Genomic DNA, 26,455 nt, shown 5'->3' with positions numbered 1-26,455 from the left:
TGGCAGAAGCTCCAGGTACGTGAAACTCTTTGTGTTTTATTTATTTTCAGTTCCACTTTAAATCATTATAATCAAAGTAATCTGATACCTGCATCTTAACCACTCGGCATAAAAATAAACAGGGCAGAGAGTTGCACAATTGTTGTATGATCTGCATTCTGCAATTGTTCTAAGGATGTTTTGGCATAGGTGTGTATATTGTCCCAATCAATGCACTAAAGGCAATTATATATTAGCTGCACTGCATTCAGTGTTTTGTTTCAGCAGTGCTTCTTTTTTTTATTTTCCTTACATTATAGAAAACACGTCGATGGTTTGTGGATACTATTCTTCGCTGTTTAAAATGAAGATTATGCATTTCCATATAAGATACTGGAATGCAGCTATTTCTGCATAGTAATACCGTTTGACTTCTATGTTTACTTGGTTAGAAGCCACATAAATTCAGCATCTTCTGAATTTTATGCTGAAATGGTCCTACTTTAATATACAAGAAACGTGATAGATGACTGTGGTAAACCTATGCACACTTTATGATCTGTAGATAGGTAGGAAAGAGATACATAAATATGAGGTAGATTTAATAGCACTGAATGGGATAGATCCATCCATTTATTGTAAGGAATGATTCATGACCCTGGAGCTGCTTTGACGGTTACAGTCATAAGTGGAGCAGTGAAGCAGGGGACCACAGATCATGAATACACACTGAAAAGACGTGCATTATATATTTCCTTGTATCCTTGCATTGGTGTGTGCATTCTAGCATGCAGACAAACACCATGCTGATATATTTGCTGTGAATTTTCTTTTGTGTGTGCATGTGCTTTGACCATGTGCAGCATAGATAAAAATATAGCTATGTCTTGAATCTTTAACCATTTGCAGACAATGTAACGCATTAAAGCGTCATGTTTGCCTCTATTAACGGCAACAGGACACTTTAATGAGTTACATTGTAACTCTGCCGCTGTGTGCGAGCGGGCGTGCTCCTGCCGCGCATGCACATCGTGTCCCGCGGCTTAGGGCTGGTGCACACCGAGCAGGTTTTTTCACGTTTTTTACAGCCGCTTGTGGCTGTGGATACGCTAGGGTAATGTATTTCAATGGGGTGGTTCACACCAGAGCGGGAGGCGTTTTGCTGAAACACAGCGTTTCTGCCTCCAATGTTAAGTATAGGAAAAACGCAAACCGCTCTGAAAAACGCCAGTTCAGAGCGGTTTTGCAGGCATTTTTGTTACAGAAGCTGTCCAGTAACAGCTTTACTGTAACAATATATGAAATCTACTACACCAAAAAAGCTTCCCAAAACCGCAAAACGCTAGGTGAAACGCTACAGAAAAATAAGAAAAAGTGTTTCAAAAACCGCTAGCGTTTTGCGGATCTGCTAGCAGTTTTTGGTGTGCACCAGGCCTATGTGATTGGAGCAGGGAATCACATGTTCCCTGGGACAATCAAGTGCCAGTAAGGGCCTGTACACACTGAAAAACGCAAGCAAAATCGCAAGCGCATGCGTTTTTACAGTGCATATAGTTTTAAAAACGCATGCACTTTTGCCTGCGTTTTTTGTGCGTTTGCGTTTTTCTTGTAATTGCTGATTGGCTAAAGAATCCTTTGTTTTTTTTCTAGTTTACATTTCAACAGGAATCAGGAGATTGCAGAGTCTTCTGGGATACTGACTTCTGAAAAACGCAGGCAAGCGCATGCGTTTTTAATGCGTTTTTCATGCGCTGCGCTTAAAGCGCAGCAAGCACTGCAATTGCGTTTTTCTAAAAACGCATCGCACCAGTGTGTACAAGTCATCACGATTTTCATTCTTTTTCAAAAGACCTTGCGATTTTAAAAACGCATGCGTTTTTAAAAACGCAGCGCAAGCGCAGCAGTGTGTACAGGCCCTAACAAGACAGATCATTGTTACAAGCCAGTAACCATGATCTGCCTTGTTGTGTCAGTAAACAAACTTGCTTTCTCCCTCCCAGCTCATCCATCACCTCAGACTGCTGTCAAACAGAAGACTGTGATTGTGGTAGGATTTTTCTTTTGTGAAACAAAATTTCAACCCCATACTATTAATTAACCCATTATCCTCTCCTTCTTTTACCATTTACCCATTTTCTGTTTTATTTTAGTTTTTTTTAGTACTTTTTAGTACTTTTCTTTACCTTTCTGTTCTTTTTCACCCCTCTTCTACCCTTATTCTGATATTTCTATCTGTACTTTTCTATTCTTTTCATTTTTGTAAAAAAAAAAAAAAAAATATATATATATATATATATATATATATATATATATATATTATAAATCTATATGCTTTTTTGCTGTATGAGGGCAAAGATAGCAGCTGGGTGCTCACCGTACATGCCAACCAGTGGGAAAATTGTGGTGGAACTAGCCAACCCACTCCTCCACCAAGGCTTTCATGTGTACGTGGATATTTTTTACACCAGCATTTCTTTTTTTTAATTTTTATATTCTGCAGAGACTGGTGTCTGTGGGACGGTGAGGCCAAACTGCATAGGCCTCCCACCACAGGTGGTTAATAAAAAATTAACTAAAGGGAAATCATACAGGCTAGTACACACTAGCAATTTTGATTGACCAATGATTGCTCAATTTTACCACCTCCATGTAGTATGACCATTTACCTATATAATCTGCATAGAATTGAAAATCTGTTTGGCCCTCATACTACATGGAGGTGGTAAAATTGAGCAATCATTGGTCAATCAAAATTGCTAGTGTGTACTAGCCTTAAGAAGTGGTGAGCTCCTGGCTGTAAAATATAGGGACAAGAGAGAGACGTCATGGTCCTGACATCCATTCATAATGAAGAAATGGTTCCTGTCACAACCTCCAGAGAGCAGATTGAGAAGCCAGTGGCATTGGTCGACTACACAAAAAACATGTGTGCGGTGGATCTTGTGGACCAAATGCTCTCCGACTACTTAATTTTTTTTTTATTACCCTAAATTTTCACTGGACTTTATTTTTTCCTTTCTACTTTTATTTACCACTTACTGCCCCTCAAAGGAGCTCACAGTTACCACTAGTTCATTACCACACATTACCACCTTTGTTGGGGTGTGGGAGGAAACCCAGAAGTTTGGAGGTAACCCAAAACTCCTACAACCTGCAAATAGTTTTTTCCTACTTGGACTTTCTGCTGCAAGACAAGAGTGTTAGCCACAAGACTTTAGGCCTTGTTCATATCTAGCTAGTGCAGATGGCCGTGCGATCTGAACACAACGCATACGATCGCTTGCCATCTGCGCCGCTGCTCCCTGCGCTGCTGATCCCACCCATTGACAGTGATGGGATCAGCTCTGCGCTTCCAGGCAAAATGCAGGCAGCAGTACGCAAGCGCTTCCTAGTGCATCATACTGCTGCGCAGCGCAATAGATGTGAACAGTAGAAGGGCTGTCTATGCCCTTCTGCCATTCCTGCGTTTCAGCACATCATATGTGCTTCCAAATGCACACGGAAGCGCGTATGATGGGAACCAGGCCTTACTCTGCAGACCACCCCCCCTGATTTTGACCACTGGCTTACCTTGGCGTATGACCTCTGGATTGTCTCCATCCTGCTAGACCTGCAATGGTGAGTTCAAAATGTAACAAAATAACATCTGAGTAGGTCTGGGTCTCTAGTTTTCAGAATGGTAACATTTGTGTCTTTTATTGAATGTTCTTACACTCCTGGGGCTTTGAGAAGAAAGAATTACATTGTTACATTTGGTAAAAATAGGGCCTAGAAAAATCCATTGGTGCTGTTCATGGTTAACCACTTGAGGACCAGGGGATTTTTCCCTGCACTTGGCTGCGTGGGCTCTCCAGCCCACAGCATAGATAGCGTTTGCTGCAGGGCGATCAGACTCCCCCCCCCCCTTTTTCCCCACTAGGGGGATGTCCTGCTGGGGGGTCTGAGATCGCTGCCGCTCTGTGTGGCCAAGCGGTGGGGCTAAAGCCCCCCTCCGCAGCGATATTCTGCCCTCCCTCTCCTTCCCTCCCTCCCCTCCTCGCTGTGGAGGACGGCGATCTATCCTGTACTGCCTCTGATAGGCTTCAGCCTATCAGACGGTGGTGATCCCCGGCCAATCAGAGGCCGGGGATTGCCGATCTCCTTTACGGCACTGCTACGTAAACACCGGGGATTTCTTCCCCGCGTGTTTACATTTAGCCTGCGAGCCGCGATCGGAGGCTCGCAGGCTGTTCACTGAGACACCCTCCGTGAACTGACATGGAACGGCCGCTCGAACAAGCGTTAGGCAGTCGTTAAGTGGTTAATAGTGTATTGCGTGGCCAAAAAGCAATCTGATATTGTATAGAGGGTATCATTTTAGCCGTGACAAGCACGAGAAGAGAATTTGGGGTGTTTGAGAGATTATGCATGTCATTTGAATTGTCTTTTCATGCCAAAGTGAAAAAACTGTAAAAAAAATAAATAAAAAATGCTATTTTCAAAGTTATGGTGCAATTTCAGCAAAACCGCTCAAGTCATATGTTACAAGATATGTATATCTGTGTAGGTCTGGTTCTCTAGGTTTTCTGAATGGTATCATTTATGACCTGTATTGAATGTTCTGAGACTCTAGGGGTTTTGCTAGGAAAGAATGACTGTATTGTTTCTGGTGCAAAAAATGGCCTTAAAAAATACATTGGTGCTGCTCATGATTAACAGTGTATTATGTGGCCAAAACGCTATCTGATGATGTGTATAGGGTATCATTTTAACCGTGACAAGCAAGATGAGGTAATTTGGGGTGTTTGAGAGATTATGCATGTGTCATCTGATTTTTGTTTTTTTGGCAAACTGAATGAGAAGCAATAAAATTGTTATTTCGGTATACTCTGTACCAAAATAAAATACTTGCAAAAAACACCAAAAGTTACAGAATTGAAAAGAGAATGCATAAATAGTTACCTTAGGGACTCAGCTTTTTAAATATGTATGCTATGAGGGTGTATTACTGTTATATTTGCAAATAAGGGCTTGAATTCATTGGTAGTATGCAATAAAGAAACAAAAAAACACAACATACAGTGGTGTGAAAAACTATCTGCCCCCTTCCTGATTTCTTATTCGTTTGCATGTTTGTCACACTTAAATGTTTCTGCTCATCAAAAACCGTTAACTATTAGTCAAAGATAACATAATTGAACACAAAATGCAGTTTTAAATGATGGTTTTTATTATTTAGTGAGAAAAAAAACTCCAAATCTACATGGCCCTGTGTGAAAAAGTGATTGCCCCCCTTGTTAAAAAATAACTTAACTGTGGTTTATCACACCTGAGTTCAATTTCTGTAGTCACCCCAGGCCTAATTACTGTCACACCTGTTTCAATCAAGAAATCACTTAAATAGGAGCTATCTGACACAGAGAAGTTGACCAAAAGCACCTCAAAAGCTAGACATCATGCCAAGAACCAAAGAAATTCAGAAACAAATGAGAACAAAAGTACTGTAATTGAGATTATATCAGTCTGGTAAAGGTTATAAAGCCATATCTAAAGCTTTGGGACTCCAGCGAACCACAGTGAGAGCCATTATCCACAAATGGCAAAAACATGGGACAGTGATGAACCTTCCCAGGAGTGGCCGGCCGACCAAAATTACCCCAAGAGCGCAGAGAAAACTCACCCGAGAGGCCACAAAAGACCCCAGGACAACATCTAAAGAACTGCAGGCCTCACTTGCCTCAATTAAGGTCAGTGTTCATGACTCCACCATAAGAAAGAGACTGGGCAAAAACGGCCTGCATGGCAGATATCCAAGATGCAAACCACTTTTAAGCAAAAAGAACATCAAGGCTCTTCTCAATTTTGCTAAAAAAAAAAATCTCAATGATTGCCAAGACTTTTGGGAAAATACCTTGTGGACCGACGAGACAAAAGTTGAACTTTTTGGAAGGTGCGTGTCCCGTTACATCTGGCGTAGAAGTAACACAGCATTTCAGCAAAAGAACATCATACCAACAGTAAAATATGGTGGTGGTAGTGTGATGGTCTGGGGTTGTTTTGCTGCTTCAGGACCTGGAAGGCTTGATGTGATAGATGGAACCATGAATTCTACTGTCTACCAAAAAATCCTGAAGGGGAATGTCCGGCCATCTGTTTGTCAACTCAAGCTGAAGCGATCTTGGGTGCTGCAGCAGGACAATGACCCAAAACACACCAGCAAATCCACCTCTGAATGGCTGAAGAAAAACAAAATGAAGACTTCGGAGTGGCCTAGTCAAAGTCCTGACCTGGATCCTATTGAGATGTTGTGGCATGACCTTAAAAAGGCGGTTCATGCTAGAAAACCCTCAAATAAAGCTGAATTACAACAATTCTGCAAAGATGAGTGGGCCAAAATTCCTCCAGAGCGCTGTAAAAGACTCGTTGCAAGTTATCGCAAACGCTTGATTGCAGTTATTGCTGCTAAGGGTGGCCCAACCAGTTATTAGGTTCAGGGGGCAATTTCTTTTTCACACAGGGCCATGTAGGTTTTGAGTTTTTTTTCTCACTAAATAATAAAAACCATCATTTAAAACTGCATTTTGTGTTCAATTATGTTATCTTTGACTAATAGTTAACGGTTTTTATGAGCAGAAACATTTAAGTGTGACAAACATGCAAAAGAATAAGAAATCAGGAAGGGGGCAAATAGTTTTTTACACCACTGTAGAAAAAATACACCTTTATTTCCAAATAATATATCGTCATCATACTTTGTACTATGGACATAATTTATATCTTGTGATAACCAGGACAAATAGGCAGATAAAATGTGTGGGTTTTATGCGCAGTATAGCAGTGTTTATTTTAAAACTATAGGGGATGAAATTGAAGAAATAGTGTATTTTTTCATTTTTTCCTCGTTTTTCCCTTTAAAATACATAAAAAGAAAAGTTATTACTGAAAATAAATATCACCCCCAAAAAGCCTATTTAGTGGCAAAAAACAAGGTATTGATCAATTTGCTGTGATAAGTAGTGAAAAAGTTATTGGCGAATGAAAGGGAGGAGAGCTGAAAGGTGAAAATTGCTCTGGTCCGTTAGGGTAAAAACCCTTGGGGGTGAACTGGGTTAAGTATGCTACACAGTTGTTTATATTGTAGTTTCTTAGCACTGTAGAACACAGAAAGTAAAAACCACAAAACTTTGTTAATGTGCTGTGTATTTTAGGTTTAACTCCACTTTTGCTTAGTTGCTAACGGTTTAGAAATTAATGTATGTGTGTTGTATGTGTAATGGAAGGAGAAACACAGTACCTGGCACCAAAATGCAGCAGGGCAGACACACCGGGGATGGGAATCAGAGCGTGCACATCCGAAATGTAATTGTAATCCAGTGGAGTAGAAGACAGAGATCGAGGCACCGCTTCTTTAAAATCCCTTTATTCCGGTGGGGGAAATAGCAGGTACATAGCAGTGGGGGTATCAGATGCCTGACAGCTGTTTCGCTGACTTAAACCCGCTTCTTCAGAGGCAGATTGTACAAAAGACATTCTAACAAACATTCCTTAAATACAAAGGTACAGGTTATTGCCACCTCCCACTTCCTCTCCATAGGTAGAAGACCTTATTGGACAATGGACGATACGGGTTACCTCCATGCCTCTCTATCAGGCAGTCTTCCGGCATACAGCCAATCGCTCTTAACAACCGTGACTTACCCAGAGGGCCTTCCGTCATTGGTAACCATGTCGACCATGTAGATGTGGTTCCTTCTACATAGGACAGACAACTAGAGCACTGTGTACCCGTTATATAAATATATACCCGGAATAAAGGGATTTTAAAGAAGCGGTGCCTCGATCTCTGTCTTCTACTCCACTGTGTTGTATGTATGTTGTATCAAAGTGTCATATCGTAAATATAATAAAATATTTACAAAAATGTGAGTGTACTCCCTTTTATGAGCTACTGTATGTGAGTTTCTTCAATGAAGTACTCAAACCTAAAGACAGTTTAAAGGATGTTTAAAATGTTACTTTTACTCTGTGCAGACTTCTAGGAATGCAGAGATCAAGTTACAAGTGCAGGAGCAGGACAATGGAAAGTCTGGAATCTCCTGTTTAATGAATAATATATATATATATTTTGTATTTTCATAAAGGCATGGTCCTTTTTTAGGCAGTAATAAATCATACCTGAATTCAGACTACAATGGAGCATATCCCTGTAAATTTACAGACAAATTACCATGATTAATGCAATAGAATGGTCCAAGTGACACAACTTCAGCTTTTACAGGTTTCTCAGTGCTATCTAACTGTTCTCAATGCACATAATGAAGTCTCAATACCAAGCCATTTCTATATATATTCAGTGGGAAAATTAAAACTGAGCCAGTAAAGTGGTTAGTGACTGTCCACCCTTACCTGGGAAATATCAGGTCAAGGTTGCCATAAACTGGTCGATGTGGGCATCAGATACGGTAGATCCCTCTCTGCTCATTATCTGATCAGAGACTGATCTATCTGGTTGATTCCCTCCACACACTGATTTAAAAAGGTTATTAAAAAAACAAAAAACAAAAAAAACAGTTCATGTTTGCAGATTTATTTGTGACATTGCAATGTAAGAGGTTTAAAAGTCTCTGGAGATGCTTTAGCAAATCTGTATCAGTATCAGGCATGTAACTTGGATAGCCCAGGCCCCCCAGCAGAATTTGGCAGGCCACCCCCCTCCCCTCCGTACCCCTACCAAACCACTTGTGCGTGGAACGTGCATGGACTCGTGGTTACAGCAGAAGTAAGCATGCTCACCAGCTAATTTCTAAGTATATAAAGGCCACGAATACTTGTCGCCACCTCAACCAGTGAGACTTGCCTACTGTCACATCTCCAACTGCCTCAGATTAGTTGGAGTACTGTGGGACTGGTTGCAAACATAGGAAGTGCTCCGGAATCTTGGCGGTTGCTAAGCTACAATGTGGGTATATGTGCCGATTTCACTTTCCTGCGAGACCTGGCATCTTAGCGATGGGCAAGCTACTTGAGCCCATCCCCACACTGTAGCTCAGCAACTAACAAGCTTCCTGTGCTTGTCACTAGGCGCACAGTGCTGTAATCAATCAGGGGCAGTTAGAGGCAGAGTGTGGACATCCGGGGGGGGGGGGGGGGCTCTGTGTCTACTTACAGTTGAGCTGAGTGAGCTTGCTTACTGCTGCTGCAACCCTTCATCCATTCTTCTATTATAATGATGATAGCGCTCAACAGGTCTTTCCTACATGTCACTAATATGGATCACTAAACATCAGCTTCCCACTTAATGATTATATTGCTAGAAAACTTTCAACAGTTGCCACTCATCCATGGCAGCACACATATAGGACCATGCCCCTGGGCAGCACGTGGCGTAGTGGTTAGCACTCTCGCCTTGCAACGCTGGGTCCCTGGTTCGAATCCCAGCCAGGTCAACATCTGCAAGGAGTTTGTATGTTCTCCCCGTGTCTGTGTGAGTTTCCTCCGGGCACTCCGGTTTCCTCCAACATTCACAAAAAAAACATTCAGGTAAGTTAATTGGCTTCCCCTAAATTGGCCCTAGACTATGATACATGCACTACATGATACGTACATGGGCATATGACTATGGTAAGGACTAGATTGTGAGCTTCTCCGAGGGACAGTTAGTGACAAGACAATATACTCTGTACAGCACTGCGTAATATTTCGGTGCTATACAAATACTTAGAATAAATAAATTGAAAAAAATTAGTTCCCGGCCCTCCCCCCGCGGCAGCAGGGATCATGGGGGCTGTTGTTACGCCAGTGATCAGTATATAGTCCATGATGGAGCCGTCTCTTCTACTTCTCTTCACTTCTACCTTCTGTTGCCAGAGGTCACATGCACTCTCTCTGATCTGGGTGCCTCCCTATGTAGAGTTTATGTAGATAGAAGTTCTGAAATTTAGAGCAGAGTAAATCATTCTTGCAGCAGCCTTTCTAGTAACACTACCCATTACATGCAAGCAAGGGCTGGCAAAGAATATCAGGTGATGTTGCACATCTTCAGAGGAAGTTTACAGCTTTTAGTACTTCTGGGCTACAAATGCGTGTTATTGCTTATTTTTAACTTGTCATGGTTTTAAGTTATTTGACAATCAATCAATTAAAGAGAGGGAGGAGTTAGTGCACCAATGGAGACAGAAAGCCAATAAATCATTTAGATTCCTGGTCAGTCGTTGAGATTTGAATACCACAGTCCAAGAAATCGAAGAGCCTTACTTAAACGGTCAACATATATTTTTCTGCATGAATCATGACTGCAACTACAATATAAATGCCACTCAAATGCATTCTCCCAATGCATATATAATGAAGCACAGATTGAATCAAACCCATTTTAAACAGATATTATTTTTATATAATGTTCTGCATGTTCAATTGTAATTCCATTTGAAAATGAGACTCCCTCCGTGTCCCCCACACAAGAGAGAAGCCAGTCTTTTTAATGCATAGCATCAGTGGATGAACAGAATATCTTTAAACAATCCATTATCTTTTTATTGGCTTAGACACTAATGGAAGCTTCCATGACAGCTATGTTTTACAGGCTGAATACTTTAATTAGGCTAGTTGCTGATCAGTTGTTGGAATATTGATTGTGACATTTATCAGAAAGACTGCAAATATTTTTTCTGCTTTTATGTGCATTTTTCTAATACAAATTCATCTGGTACCTTATATTCATACATAACTGATATAAATATGTGCTAAATACATTTACAGTTCTAGGTGAGGAATAGTGATAATAAACCCACAAATGAAGGCTCCTTTCAATTCACCTTTTCTTTTGTTTTTTGGTGGGTTTTCTCCTAGGTGACATTTTCACACCTTGTAAATAAAATTCATTTTAAGCCACCAGCAAACGAGAATATACTAAAAAAAAAAGAATTTTGACACTAACTTCATCTGCTTTCTGGTCATTTTTCAATTGCAAGTGATGGAAAGTTGTTTTAACTTCTTGCCGACTGATCCGCACTAAGTGGCGTGAACGCGGTGGCGGCCCCAGGACCGCTCCACGCCGATTGGCATGAACGGCCTTCTATGGGGCTAGCAGGAGAGCACGCACGCCGATGCGCGCGCATCTATCCTGGAAAGGCGGAGCTCCGCCTTCAGTCTCCTAGCGGTGATCGGCACTCGGAGATGTTAGATGGCGTAACAGGCGTCTAATATACCTCTACATCACTGCGATCTAAGGCAGCGCTGTACTGGGGACACTGCTGTCCCCCTGGGGGACACAGAAGTGATCAGTGGAGATAGGCTGAAGCCTATCACAGCCAATCGCAGTGATAGGCTGACTGGGGGAGGGAGGGAAAATTATTTTTAAAAAATTCATTTTTATCAAAAAATGTATAATATTTGTAAAAAAATTAAAATCAGGGGAGCAATCAAACCCCACCAACCGAGAGCTCAGTTGGTGGGGGAATCACTTGTGTGCTGAGTTGTGTGGCCCTGCAGCGAGCCCTTAAAACTGCAGTGGCCCAATTTATGTAAAAATGGCCTGGTCTTTAGGGGGGTTTAACACTGCGGTCCTCGGGTGGTTAAAGAGTAGTTTAAAAATAATTTCCTAGAAGAAAATTTAGGAGAAACAATGAATTGCATAAGGGCCAATGTCTTGATTTGTTGAGTAGTTATAGGACAGTTGTTGACCATATGCAAAGGGAGATGTCAGTCTACCATGTATACATTTGGCCAGTTTGCAAAACTGAGTTAATATATGTGATGATTTGCTCAGCTGCCTGTGCAGGCAGGCAGCCTTGTGACCATTGTGTAGGTTTGCATGCTGCAGGACTCTGGAAAGAAGAGCTTCTGTCAGTTTTGCAGCTTGTGCTTGCAGAGGAATTTGCATACGTTGTCATGCAAATTGCCTGGCCACATTCATTGGAGGCGTGTACTAAAAGTACTATGTCTTTCCCACAATGCTTCGCTGGTCATAAGGATTTCGTCCTATGTAACACTCCTGGTGGGGTGTCAGCCTTACTCTCTGTTTGAAGTTCAGCTTAGAGTAATTCCTGGAAACTGTGCTAGGCAGATTTCCCTAGTGCAGAAAGGATTGTTTATCTGTTTTGTTTGTCTGTTGCCATTGTCCTGTCCCAACGGTGGTCGACAGGAAATGGTTCTGATCTCTGTTCTTGGAGTATAGCTGGTGCAGCGGTTGGTACCAGCTATCTCTTCTGTTCTGCCTCTCTGGATCGCGCTAGCCACTTTTCGCTAGCGCTGTGGATCCTTCTGTTCTGTCTCCTGGGATCGCGCTAGCCACTTTTCGCTAGCGCTGTGGATCCTTCTGTTCTGTCTCCTGGGATCGCGCTAGCCACTTTTCGCTAGTGCTGTGGATCCTTCTGTTCTGCTACTCTGTACCTGGATCGCGCTAGCCACTTTTCGCTAGTGCTGTGGATCCTATCTCTCGTTTGTCCCTGTTTTTGTGTGTCTGTCTTGTCTGCTACGACCGCTTGCTGGAGGCTCGGGGAGGTAACCGTTAAGCAAGCGTTCGCGTCCTCTGTTTCATGTTTGTCTGTCGATGGTTAGTTAGGCGTGCTTGTCTCTATTGTGCTTATCACGTGGAGACCGCGCATAACCGCGTGCACTGTTGCGAATGAGTGCGGTGTTCGCGGTTAGCTGGCGTTTGTTATTTTCCGCATCTTCTCATTGTATTATTTGCTGAGCCTTTGCTACCCTCGTATTCTATTCTGATCTGCCTTGTGTCACGTCTGGCGATCGCACCTCTCGCGATCGCGTTCCTATTTCATATCTGCTGTTGTGTGTGCGTGGTCGCGGGGTGGCGACTGGATTGGCGCACACACATACAACCTGTCCCTTTGCTCGTTCTCATTCGCAATCGCCTCTCTTGCGATTGCGTTCTGCGCTTCGTACAATTCCTGTCTGGCATTTGTGGAGGTACAGAGGATTGGTTCCACTGCACTCCCCAGCGCCATCTGCCGACAGGAATTTCCCTCTACAGGTGCGCTGGTCTCGGAGAAAGTTCCACAACCGTTACAATATAAATGCGGTAAAGTACCATGGAGAAAATTAACATCGTTTTGGCTATGGCTCTTTGTTTTTGTTTCCCCATAGACGCCTATGCCACTGTGTGTCCCAAATGGATCTTCAAATCATCTTATTTTGTTCTCCAAATGTAAATGTCTCTCAATATGGATGTGTTCTGTAGATTAATTACTTTTGTTATGAAATCACAGCTGCAGCAGGTGCAAAAGCTTCAGTTTTACTGTGTACTTGGAGACAATTGTATTTATTTATTATATTTATAAAGTGCCAACATATTACACAGTGCTGGATATTAGTTAAGGTTACAGACAATATTTAGGGGTGACATACAGCAATAAGACAAGACAGGAATACATGCAAACCAGATCATGCAGCACAGTATGAGTGCAAGGTAATGTTTACTCAGTCACTGGGTGGGAGCATGGAAACTAGACAAGTCAAGTTCACTCAGATCCATAGGATGGGTGTACGTTGATGGGGGTGCTTGATCAGGTAGGAGACACAAGCAAGAGTACCCTGCCAAAAGTTTACAATCTAGAGGGAGAGGTAGGGACACGAAAGGTAGGGGACCAGAGTTCAGCTGCGGGTTTAGAGCACCAGTGAGGGGTGGTAGGCCAGAATGAAAAGGTGCGTTTTGAGGACCTTCTTGAACATGTTGAAGGAAGAAGCAACCCTAATGGGGGGAGATAGGGAGTTCCATAGTGTTGGAGCAGCTCTTGAGAAGTCCTGGAGATCTGAATGGATTGGGTGATGGGGTGTGGTCAGGCGAAGTTCATTGATGGAGCGGAGTTAGCGGCTAGGTGTGTGCTTCTGAGTAAGATCGAAAATTTAGGTTGGGCAGGTTTTGTGGACAGATTTGTAGGCCAGACACAGTATCTTGAATCTGATTCTAGACTGGATAGGAAGCCAGTGGAGGGGAGCCACTGTGGTGGAGCGATGGGAGGAGTGGATAATTCTGGCTGCCAATTTCATGACTGACTGCAGTGGGGCAATGCGGGTCATAGGGAGACCAAAAAGAAGGGCATTACAGTAGGGCATGGATGAGGAGTTTGGTGGTGACAGAGGTCAGGAAAGGGTGGATCTTGCAGATGTGGAGGTGGAAGTTGCAGGACTTTCTGAGGTTTTGGATGTGGAAGGTAAAAGAGTGCGGGGTCCAGGGTGATACCCAGACAGCGGGCTTGAGAGTTAGGGCGAATGGTAGTGTGGTTAACAGTGACATGCACATCTGTGAGGGTCAGGGATGGTCGGGGTGGGAAGATCATAAATTCTGTTTTGTCCAGGTTTAGTTTCAAGAACCTAGCGGACATCCAAAAGGAGGTGGCTGATAGACATGAGCAGACCTTGCCCATGCTAGTAGTGCATAGGTGATTTACAAGTACCACATGATCCTTCAAAACTGGGAGTACACCAGTAAGGCCTAGTGCACACCAGAGCAGTTCAGCAGAGTTTTTTGATCCGCTTGCGGATGTGGAAACGCTTGGGTAATGTATTTCAATGGGATGGTGCACACCAGAGCGGGAGGCGTTTTGCAGAAACGCATACTCCCGGGCTGCTGCAGATTTTGGATTGTGGAGGCGTTTCTGCCTCCAATGTAAAGTATAGGAAAAACGCAAACCGCTCTGAAAAACGGCAGTTCAGAGCGGTTTTGCAGGCGTTTTTGTTACAGAAGCTGTTCAGTAACAGCTTTACTGTATTAATATATGAAATCTACTACACCAAAACCGCAAAATGCTAGTTGAAACGCTACAGCAAAATAAGAAAAAACGTTTCAAAATCTGCTAGCATTTTGCGGATCTGCTAGCGGGTTTTGGTGTGCACCAGGCCTCAGTGTCAAACCTTTGGAAAAATGGATCTATAGCTAAAGCATTATCATTTAAAGCCCATCAATGTTTATATCTCCATTGATACATCAGTCAATACAGCAATTTATATTGAACAATGCATCCATGGAATATGAAATATGTATGGACTTTATATGCTTCTGTTTTGGTTGCAGATATGTTTTTTTCTACTATTACTATAATTTGACACCTAAGACACAAAGGGCCTGATCCAATTGACTTTTTCTAAGTTTACTTTTAGGTAACCTTTTACTGTTTTATTTACTGGCTTTAGCTAGGATGGTGGGTCAAAGTCAGGTGAAGAGGCCTGTCCTTGAGGCAGGGAACACACTTGGCTGTTTTCGTGCGCGTTTTCTGCACAGAAAAACTGAGAATTCATGTTAATCAATGTGCTAGTGCACACTTACTGAGTTGTTCGCGCGCAGAAAAAAAACTGACATTCTGCATCCTGATTCTGCACATTTTGGCAGTTTTCTCATTTGTAGTTTGTAGTTGCAGTTGTATCATTTACATCAGCTGCTGTGAAAAAACGCGCGCGTTTTCCTGCATGGAAACACACTTGGTGTGCAGAAAAAGTATGCAGAAAACCTCGCACGGAAAACTGAGTGTCAAGTGTGTTCCCTGCCAGAGACTTATGAGCATCAGACTGTTCAAAATGTCTTGGCATCCTGAAGCATTCAGAGTTACTTTCACTGAAACAAAGGGTCCAAGCCCAAGCCCTAAAAAACAACTCCACAGCATAATTCCTCCTTCACCAAACTTTACATTTGGCGCAGTGCAGTAAGGCAAGAGTTGTTCTCCTGGCATCTGACAATCCCAGATTTGTCCATTAGGGCCTGTACACACTGCTGCACTTTTAAAATCGCATGCAATTTTTAAATTGCAAGCCTTCATGAGAATAGAAAAAGCGCATCGCACCACTATGTACAGATCTTCACGATTTTCATTATTTTTCAAAAGACCTTGCGATTAAAAAGCGCATGCGATTTGAAAAGCGCATGCGGTGTGTACGGGCCCTTAGATTGCCAGACAAAGAAGTGAGACTTCCACAGAGTCCAGTGACAATAGGCTTTACACCACTGCATCCAACGTTTTGCATTGCATTGGCTTGGATAAAGCAGCTCTGCCATGGAAACACATTCCATGAAGCTCTCTATGTACTGTTTTTGAGCTAATCCAAAGGCCCTGGGAAATTATAAGGTCTGCAGCTATTGCAGAAAGTTGGTGACTTCTGTGCAATGTGTGCACTAACCCCATTTTGTGATTTTATGTGTACCACTTTGTAGCTGAGTTGGTGTTGTTCCAGGTGGCATCCTATCAGGGTATCCATGCTGGAATTTGCTGCACATTTGAGAGTAACCCATTGTTCTACCCAAAGTTTTATGACTCATACACACCCACAAACAATCTGTCCTACCATCTTCCAAACTTGTCTGTTGGAAGATAAGCTGGGTGTGTGTATGGCTGTTAAACAATCTGATGACCAACAGGTTGTTTGCCAGATCCAACCGGAGGATCAATCTGACTAACAATCATGTAAGTTGGAATGTGTGTACAAGTCTTTTGAACAACTTTGTTGTTTTTGAATGCAGACATGTTATGCAGTTTGTCATTTAGCTTGCATGCACAGTATTTAAGTGAGTTGGTTGTTTAGTTGGTTGGCGTGTTGTACGTGCTTGTTATGTAAACAACTTGTGCGGTTGGTCATGTTGTGCGGTTGATTGTGCATTAAATTGGACATGTGTGAGCCTTTAGAAGTAGTAGCCTGTAACCCTGGGTGCTTGATTTTATAATCCTGTGGCCCTAGAGGTAATTAAATAACTGGAATTCAATGACTTGACTGAGACTTTTTTTAAATTATTATTATTATTATTGATATATAATACACAATTGCTGACAAAATACATAAACAATATATGGCCACTTTTGTTTCCCCAAATTTTTTTGTGAGAATTTGACAGATAAGAATATTGATGAAAATATATGAGCATGAGTAAACACGTACTTTTTACACAAGTAAGAATTTTCATAAACATATTTTCATATGCCTTTTGTCCCTTACCCAGCATTGCTCAGCTTTTGCCTAATGACACATCTGTACAGCATAAAGGCCCCACAGTGTCACACGCAGGATCCAGTTTGATCCTGGTGGGTGATACAAATTGAGGGGCAGTTATGCATGTGTACCCACCTTAAAGTGGATCCGAAATGAACTTTTACTCATTACATAATTGTGTTCCTTTCCTATTGTTTATAGGACATTCCTCAAGCCAAATACGTTTTTGTTTTTGTCTTAATACTCTAAGTCCCTATAAACTAAACATGCCTCACCCACAGTTTTTCAGAGAGCCTTGGCAGTAGCAAGGACTCATGGGAGCTCAGTCTGGGCAGGAGGAGGGGGGTTGGGTTTTTTTCCATAGAAGATGCAGATAAGTTTGCCTGTTTGTAATGTTTACAAACAACATGGCTGCTGTCGTATCACAGGAAGAAATAATCATATTCTATTGAAGATGTTTGCAGCTAGATTTGCTGTGTAAACTATCTAAACTTTAGATAAGATATGTAGACAAGTTACTTGTTATAGTTAGTTTTTCATCTCAGATCCGCTTTAAGAGAAAGACGTATTTTGTAAAAGGAAATTAAAAAAATATGTGTGCTGTCACTCATAGAAAGTCCCCCAGTTAAAAAAATTTTTTTTAGTTTAGAGTAATTTAATTTGCTTTATTTCTACTTTTTAATATTTTCAAAATAAGCCATGTGATGTTCTTTTACTTTAGAAGTGACAAGACATTTTGTAAAGTTGACATAGTTCTCCTTATGCAGACAAAAATGGCACTATTGCATTGCTTTTATTCACAGCAAGTCAGTGTAGTGTAGCTTAGTATCTCTGACTGGCATCTTTTGAGCATAACTGGGAAAATCTGTCAATGAAGCTACCAGCTAAAAGAACTGGAAGTGGCTTTGTTGGGCCTTTAGGCTGATCTGCATTTGGAAGAACACTGAATTTGTATTTGTAAAAAAGGGGCTTAAGCTGTGCTGAACAATTGGCTTTGCTTGTCTGCTGTAGGCTATTTTTCCAGATGGATAGAGGTTTCTACTTGCAATGTTCAGTTCCATGCTTATACATTTGAATCATATCCATATATCCATGAATGAAAAAAATCATATTTTGTGACTCACTATGCCCACATCCAGAGTATATTAGAAATTGTATGTCAACTGCATTAACCTATCCTAGTATAGTATAGGTATACTGTTACTTTTTTTTTTTTTTAACTTTTGGAGTTTCTTTGCTGCTTAAATATGTGATTTATTAACTTGAGCATATATATTTTTTTTTTTTTGTATGCAGGGTCGTTTAGAAACAGGTATCCAACTACAAAACACCCAAGAAAATGTTTCTCAGCAAAATGGTTTACAAGACAAAAAAATGGGTAATGTTGATTGATTTATATATTTTAGAGGGACTCGAAAATATTCTTCTTGTTTTTTTCTTTCTTTATTTTTTTTTACAAAGATAAGTCTGAACTTACCAGTGAGTTTTTTTCTTTGTTGTACTAAGATTTTATTATGGCAATTTGCACATCATATGACGTAAGACACACTGGCTACTCAAGAAATCTATAGTTTTCACAGCTGTCATTCCTTATGTTTGTGTACATCTGGTGTGGCTGAATCAAGTTTGCAAGAAACATTCCCTAATCAGTTGTTAGTAGTGAGAAAAGAAAAGGGCCTAATTAAACACAGGACAAATTGTTTGATCTAAAATTAAGTCGATTATTATTATTATTGATTTATAAAGCGCCAACATATTCCGTGGCGCTGTACAAAGTGAGAAACAAACATGGGGTACATAATACAGACAATGGTGTACACTAATATACAAGATACATAATTAGTGACAAAATACAAAAAATGATACAGCATACAGAATACAAAATAAAGAACTGGTAAGAACAGTGATAAAAGTAACATGATGAATAAAATGTATAATGATTTCCAAGACACAAAAGGGGGAGAGAGCCCTGCCCTTGCGAGCTTACAATCTAAAGGGAATGGGGGGAAACAAGAGGAGGTTTAGTAGTCTATACAGCATATTCTTTGCATGGTCTATATTATTTGTTAGGATCACATTTATTTTACTGTGATTACTAAGCCCTATTTGTATATAGATAAATGTGCATAACTGCATAACACTACATATAGTATGTATTACAGTCAGAAAGAACTGTTAAATCAGAATGTGAGTGCCTTATTTCTTGCCGGGAAGCAGTTAAATCATACTGGACTTTTGAAGGGGAAAGGCGGTAGCAGCAGGCTGACTCAGAATATTTTTTTTTCTCTTTACCAAACAGTGTGGTTCTTACAGGCAGCATTTAAAACAAACTAAAGTATAGGCCAAAAAAGTCACATTTTGAAAGAATAACATTATTGCAGCTGTTTGCAAATCCTGTAGCAGCCAAAGGTCTAAAACCATCTAATGAAAATATATCAAGTTGTCACCTGGGTATTTCATTTTAGTGTCCAAAAATGTGTTCTCCGAATATTTATTATAATTGAATTATTTCTAAACCACTAACCATTGTGAGGTGTTGAAATACGCAGAACATAATTTTTTTTATCACAGATCCTTTTTTGTTTATATGTTTAATGAAATTGTTACATGGCCTTACAAGCTGAACTACTTGCAAGGAGGTTGTAATGAAAAACTTTGCACTAGCTGACTGACGAATTGTGCTAACACAAATGTTGTTATTATGGGAGATAGAAAGTGCTTTTGGGTTAGTATAGCTCAATTAGTAAGTCCTCGTATAGCACTTACCTTCTTCCCATAAGACATGTAGCTTAAAAAAAACAGATTTATTGCAATTTCTCATTATAAGCCAGTACAACTCGTGTTTTCTCTGTAATATTTTATTAATTTTTGACAAATCTGATATACTGTACATTAAGCATTAAGTTCCAGCAACAACTTGGAACTTAATGCTCTTAAAACCATGTAGATGATAGACTTAAGGAGTTATTTCCCCCCAGTTCCTTCTCCTTAACCATAAATGGATCTACAGTAACCCGAGTAGAGTCATTCAGGTTTCTTGTGTCCACAATCTCCAGCAACCTAAAATGGGACAATACTGTCACTATCATCAAGAAAGTGCCACAGAGGATGTGCCACCTATGACAGCTGAAAAAGTTTGACCTGCCACAAAAATTAATGGTGCAGTTCTACACTGTGATCATCGAATCCATCATGACATCATCTATGACAGTATGGTTCAGCTCCTGCTCAGTACTAGAAAAAAAGAAACTGCAGCGCATCATCCGAACAGTGAAGGATAATTGGCAGCTTACCTTCACTGCAGGATCTTTACTCTAGCAGGTGCAGAAAGAGAGTGACCAAGATTGCCTCGGACCCCTCTCACCCCGCTCCCTCCATCTTTCAGCTTATGCCTTCGGAGTAAGATTCCAGTCAGTCGCAACTAAAACTTCTAGGGTCAGGAACAGCTTCTTCCCTCAGGCGGTAGCCATGCTTAATGCATAACCACAATAGATCTGCTAGGACTTGAAAGCATTACCGCATAGAACTGAAAATGAACACTTACCCACCCTGTTTACTGCCACTATAACTTACATACTGTCCTTGACTTGTAATACTCTAAATATACTGCCTGCCGTTTGTTTGTCAAGAGAGAAAACTCAGCAGGCATTTTCTGTAAACAATAAACCCATGCAGACACAGGAAGAACATACAAACACTGTGCAGGTAATTATTTGGCTGGGATGTGAACCACGCCTCCTAATGCTTCCACTATCTGTTATCTGCTACCTATCAAAATAAACACTTGGGACATCTCCAGTGTCTTCTGAACTCTGCTGAACATCTCATCCTTCTCTCCTCCAACACCTTTGATGTCGCCCCTCTTTGCAAATCTCTCTGCTGGCTGTAAATTACCCAGAGGGTCCAGTTCAGACTCCAAACCCTTTTGTACAAAGCTCTCCATAAGTTGTCTCCTCTGTAGATTTCCTCATTAATTTACAGGTATCATACCACCCACAACCTTTGATCCTCACATAAAAACCTGCTGCCCTCTAGTTTGGTAACCTCCTCTCATTCTAAGTTGTCTGTGGAGCTTCACTGCCTCTTTAGGACTATCTTCTACACCTAGTCCATTATATTGCAAACCCGGAAATGGAAATAAGTGAACAAAAAAACAAAGTTCGGTCAAGCAGTGAATGTGCTTCTCCATCCAATCAGGATATACAGCACCAAAATTTTAGTTAGAAACACAAAATTAGTGTCTGTTAAGCAAATTATTTGTGCCCAAGAGCAAGCCTCAGCATCCAATGAGAACAGATCCCACCATAGGCAAAGTTAACATAAGGGGGTTGTAAGGAGGGGTTTTTCACTGCATGTTGTGTTGTCTGTGTGACAGAGACTGGGAGGGAAGTATGTGGTTCAGGGAGAGATAGCTAGCTTTTAGGTCTGTTTTACCAGCTTACAACTGTGATTTATTAGGTATATTTTATGCAGTGCAGAACAGTTATACATAGTTAAAACTGTCTGTGTGTACTTAATTACGATTTACAGCAAGGTAGTTGTAGTCCTCCAGCTTATTCACTAGCTGTATGCCGCACCTAGTACTGTGAGAAGAGCCGTGAGCTATAGGATTCATTTAGTGCAGATGTACATAGGTTAGAACTGTGTGCTTAGTTACAGCATGCTGCTGCAATCGACATTGAAGCTGCTGCAATCACACATTGCACTTGTTTTTTTAAATGCATTTTCCCCTAAAATGTTAAAATCAATTTTGTAAATAACTATAGGGTCTTTTTGAATTTTTTTTTACATATTCCATGGGTTACCCTTGATGTACATAGAGTTGATGTCATGTTTGGAGGCTTTGCCATCAATCGCCAAACACTGGGCTTAATGCACAAAAGTGTGATATTGCCATGCACAGACAGCACATGGCAATAGTACTGTTACAACCGGCAGGACGTACCATGAGTTCCACTATTAGCGTGACCCGCGGTACTCGAGTAGTGAGAGCACTGCTATGGTAACGCGTGTTACTAATGACTGTTACCATTAGTAAGGCTTATTAATGTAGCAACGGTTGTGTTACTCAAGTACCACGAGTCACGCTCATAGTGTATCTCACGGTACACACTGCTGGTAGTAACAGTATGTTCACAGCACTTTTGTGCATTAACCCCTTTGGCTCTTAACTAGCTGTACTGTACTACCAACACAGAAAACTGTAATTTCCAGGAGTTATTGCATAGTATTTTAGTATGTGTTTACTTACTGTACAAGTCCAAGTTGTGTTACACTGTCTTTATTACCTACCCAGTAAAAAAATTACCGAATATCACTGTGGATGAGTAGACTTTTGGGGACCCCCAACATTACTCAGAAGTGGAGGTGTTGTCTTATCCACTGGTGATATACCAGGAATAATATGCGCGAGGGTGCTGTATGCAGAGCTGGCATTTGAACGTGCTGCAATATAAGCATATCTATCTGTCCCCCATCTCACAACCACATTTCTATCCAGCAACTTTTGAACTGGCCACTAGAGCTCCAGGCTCACTGCGATCACATGACAGTCAGCCTGAAGCTCTAGTTGCCAGTTCAGAAGCTGCTGGGGACATGCAGGGACAGGGGCCAGAGTGAGGACAGGTAGATATATTTATGCTGCAACATGCTCCAGCGTTCACTCTGCATGAAGGCCATGGTGGCACATTGAGGGGTCACCCTTTTGGTGATAGGCTTAGGCCTATTTTTTAGTCCAAAAGTCGGGGGTGGGCTTATCAGCGGGCAGGCCTATGCATTGGTATATATGTTACCTTCACTTAATTCCATTTTAACATATTCAGGCAGATTGAAATTTTACAACCTATTAAACCATTTCTGCCGCTGGGACGTGAGCCTCATGTCCGCAGTGGCAGCTGCTACAGCCGCAGGGACACGATAGTTATGTCCCTGCAGCTTGAGGGGCTATGTGCAATCGTGCAGGCAGATGCCCGCAATTGCTATGTTGCTGGCAACAGGGGGGATGGCCCGCCGAAAATGAAAACTGTGTTCATTCTTAAATAGAGCTGCCACGCTTCTTCCCACTTGCCGATTTCCGCTGCTTACTGCCATTCTCATTCATTAATCTCCCCTCTAGACCACCGTGATCGCAGGCATCTATTGATGCCTGCTTCACTTCCCTAGTTAAAATGTAGCAACACATTACTTCCTAAAGCGTACTTATTGTACACAACGAAGGAAGTGCTGAGTGGGGAGATCTTGTGGCCAAATAGTAAAATTACACCTACTGATTTTAGGAAATACATTTTTTTAATATGTATGTCAAGAGAGCATATTAATATTAAATTATTAAATTATGGGCTAAGAATAAGTGATACATGTAAAACTGAAAAATGCACATTTATTTCCCAATAAAATATTGTCACCTTACATTATACTAGGGATATAATTTTAACGTTGCAATAACCGGGACAAATGGCAAAATAAAATGTGTTGATTTTTAATTGTGGTAGCATGTATTATTTTAAAACTATAATGGCTGAAAACTGAGGAATAATGATTTTTTTTTCATTTTTTTCTTATTATTTCCATTTTAATGCATTCAGAATAAAATACTTCTTAGCATAATGTACCACCCAAATAAAGCATAATTGGTGGCGGAACAAAATCAAGGTGATCAAGGTATAGATCATTTTGTTGTGATAAGTAGTCATAATGTTATTGGGGAATGAAAGGGAGGAGCGCAAAAATGTGAAAATTGAAAATTCCTCTTGTTCATAAGGTGAAACATACTCGCGGGCTGAAATGGTTAAGATGATCTTTCTGCATTTCATACCACTGTATATAAATGGTTTATGTTTATGTTTATGTTAAGTTTAAAGAGAATCTGTATTGTTAAAATCGCTCAAAAGTAAACATACCAGTGCGTTAGGGGACATCTCCTATTACCCTCTGACACAATTTCGCCGCTTCTCGCCGCTTTAAAAGTGGTTAAAAACAGTTTTTAAAAGTTTGTTTGTAAACAAACAAAATGGCCACCAAAACAGGAAGTAGGTTGATGTACAGTATGTCCACACATAGAAAATACATCCATACACAAGCAGGCTGTATACAGCCTTCCTTTTGAATCTCAAGAGATCATTTGTGTGTTTCTTTCCCCCATGCACTGAAGTTTCAGGCTGCTCTTTTCTTCCTGCAAACAGCTTTGCCCTTGTTTGTAATTCCTCAGTATGTGAAAGCCCAGCCAGCTCAGAGGACGATTTATCCAGCTTGTAAAAGATAAGAGAGAAGAGAGAAGCTGCTCTAATCTAAATAACACACAGGCAGTGTGCAGAGAGGGGCCTGGAAGGGGGAGTTCATAGCAGAACCACAACACTGAAGAACTTGGCAGCCTTCCAGACACAGGCCTGACAGGGGAAAGATACATTGATTTATTACAGAGACAGTGATAGTATAAAGTGCTGCAGTAAGCCAGAACACATTAGAATAGCTTTTGGAACTTGTAGGATGATAAAAAACAGGATGCAATTTTTGTTACGGAGTCTCTTTAAGTTTCTTATACTGTGCAAGAAACATTCTGAACTTTGCTGAAGGCCTGCATAAACAAGGTCTGTGAAACTGCACTCTTACTTATGAGAATTTGCCACTGATAAATAATTATTGGTTCTATTTAAATATTCATTGCTTGTTGCTGTAGATTCACAGAAATTCCTTGCATAACCTTGAAGACTGAATATTGTGACTTCAAAAATGTTTAATTTGCTGGCAACACTTTGCAAGAGGGCACATATGGATTTTTGAATTTGACTGATTGGAGAACAGCAAAGCAATTATCTGCTTGTGTAATGTTTATTGCAAACTTGCCTAAGGTTAACCTCATGAGCGTAATTTGCTTTTGAGATTTATTTAGCAACATAAACATCATGTCTGGTTTGAGGGTATTGTGCACTTGTGCAGTTTGCTTATGATGCAAATCTACTTTAATGTCACACATATGTAATGTTTTAACGTTTTCAGAATATTTATGGAAAGGTCTGTTTGTACCCCTGTCATGAAAAATATGGAGTCTACCATTGAATAGCTACCAGATTTTCTGGACTATAAGATGCTCCAAACTATAAGACACACCTAGGTTTAGGGGACAAAAACCTAAGAAAAGAAAAGAAACTAAACCTGTCCATGATGAAGGGATATCTTATGGGCTTTTTCCCCTCAATTATTATGTCCCCCTTGTGTCTTCTTTGTACGTCTTGTATCCCTCTGTGTCCTCTGTCCCCCGTGTGCTCTGTCCTACTGTGTCCCCTATTTCCTCTGCCCCCCGCATCTAAAGTCTCCATGGGTCCAGTGTCCTCCTTTGTCTAGTGTTCCCCTTCCTATGTCCCCAATGCACATATTTACCTAGCAGCCATGCCGCTCTACCTCCAACGTAAGGGAAAAGGCTTTTGGGAGGAAACTACCAATCAGGTGGCGGGCACTGCCGGCTAACCCCAACCACTCACTGCTCCCTCCACACTTTTTACTAGGAGCCGATGGTCTAAAAGGCGGAACCAGGGCTCTACCATTGTATTCTTTCAGTAGCAGGGAGTGCAATGATTGGCCCCAATGATGGAGCTTGGACCCCGCCCTCGAGACCATCAGTTCCTATTAAATCCGAGGAGGGAGCAGTGAGCGGCTGGGATTGGTGGTCTGGGGCAGCGCTCCCACATAAATGGTAGTTTTCTCCTGAAAGCCTACTTCCTTACATCGGAGGCAGAGCAGTGTGGCTGCTAGGTGAATATGTGCATTAGGACGAGGGGCAAGAGACATTGGAGTACAGGGGGGACACTGGACGAATGGAGACCCAGGACAAGGGGAGTGACACAGTGGGATGGTGGACACAGGGGGACAGACACGGAGACGGAGGACTTGAGGAAGGTCTGGATATGTATTAGTCTGGATATGTATTATTCAGTCTATAAGATGCACTGACTCCCCCCCCCCCCACACACACACACACTTTTGGGGGAGAAAAAGTGCTTCTTATAGTCCAAAAAATATGGTACTTATTTCCTGGCTGTATTGCTGATAGTTCGACTATAGTTCTTTCTAACTCACTGACCTGGAAACAAGAATGTTACTTTCCTGATCTGTATGCTTGTTTAAAGTGAGAGGTAGAGAAGGGTTGTCTGAGTAGCCTTGTATTGCAGTCAGGAAACTGGATTCTTACAGATGGAGGCAATTCTTACATTACTGTGCTGCTACCTTCATATAGGATTGCATCTGAGGAAAGGGATCTCACCCTGATGCATTAGACTTGCACCTTACATCTATATATATGTATTGCTTATAAACGAGGCATTGGATAATGTAATTGTACCAGTGTGTTAAGAATTTGTATGTAGGTGTATACCATATTTTTTGTGCAATAAAATGCACCTGACCATAAAACGCACCTAGGTTTTGAGGGCAAAAACCAGGGGAAAAAAATATGCTAAACCTGGTTCGTTCTTGGTGCAGGGGCGTCTTGTGTAGCTTTTCCACCCAAGTTGTCTCTACCCAAGCCTTGCTCCCCAGCTAAAGCAACCCCTGCTGCCCCCCCCCCCCCCAC

General features: G+C 41.3%; 1 protein-coding gene across 2 annotated transcripts in view; it reads left to right on the top strand.

Moving 5' to 3' along the window:
* The window catches only part of PARD3B (par-3 family cell polarity regulator beta), an 807,407-nt gene that overhangs the window by 586,461 nt on the left and 194,491 nt on the right, over positions 1 to 26,455 (top strand). For both annotated transcript variants that reach the window (XM_068245009.1, XM_068245008.1), the window contains one exon: positions 18,187 to 18,268. In XM_068245009.1, coding sequence (XP_068101110.1) covers positions 18,187 to 18,268 — 82 coding nt within the window. The remainder of the gene's footprint in view (positions 1 to 18,186; positions 18,269 to 26,455) is intronic.

The sequence above is a fragment of the Hyperolius riggenbachi genome, chromosome 7 (assembly GCF_040937935.1).
Source record: "Hyperolius riggenbachi isolate aHypRig1 chromosome 7, aHypRig1.pri, whole genome shotgun sequence".
NCBI classification, from domain to species: domain Eukaryota; kingdom Metazoa; phylum Chordata; class Amphibia; order Anura; family Hyperoliidae; genus Hyperolius; species Hyperolius riggenbachi.
This window is presented reverse-complemented; position numbering and strand designations above follow the sequence as displayed.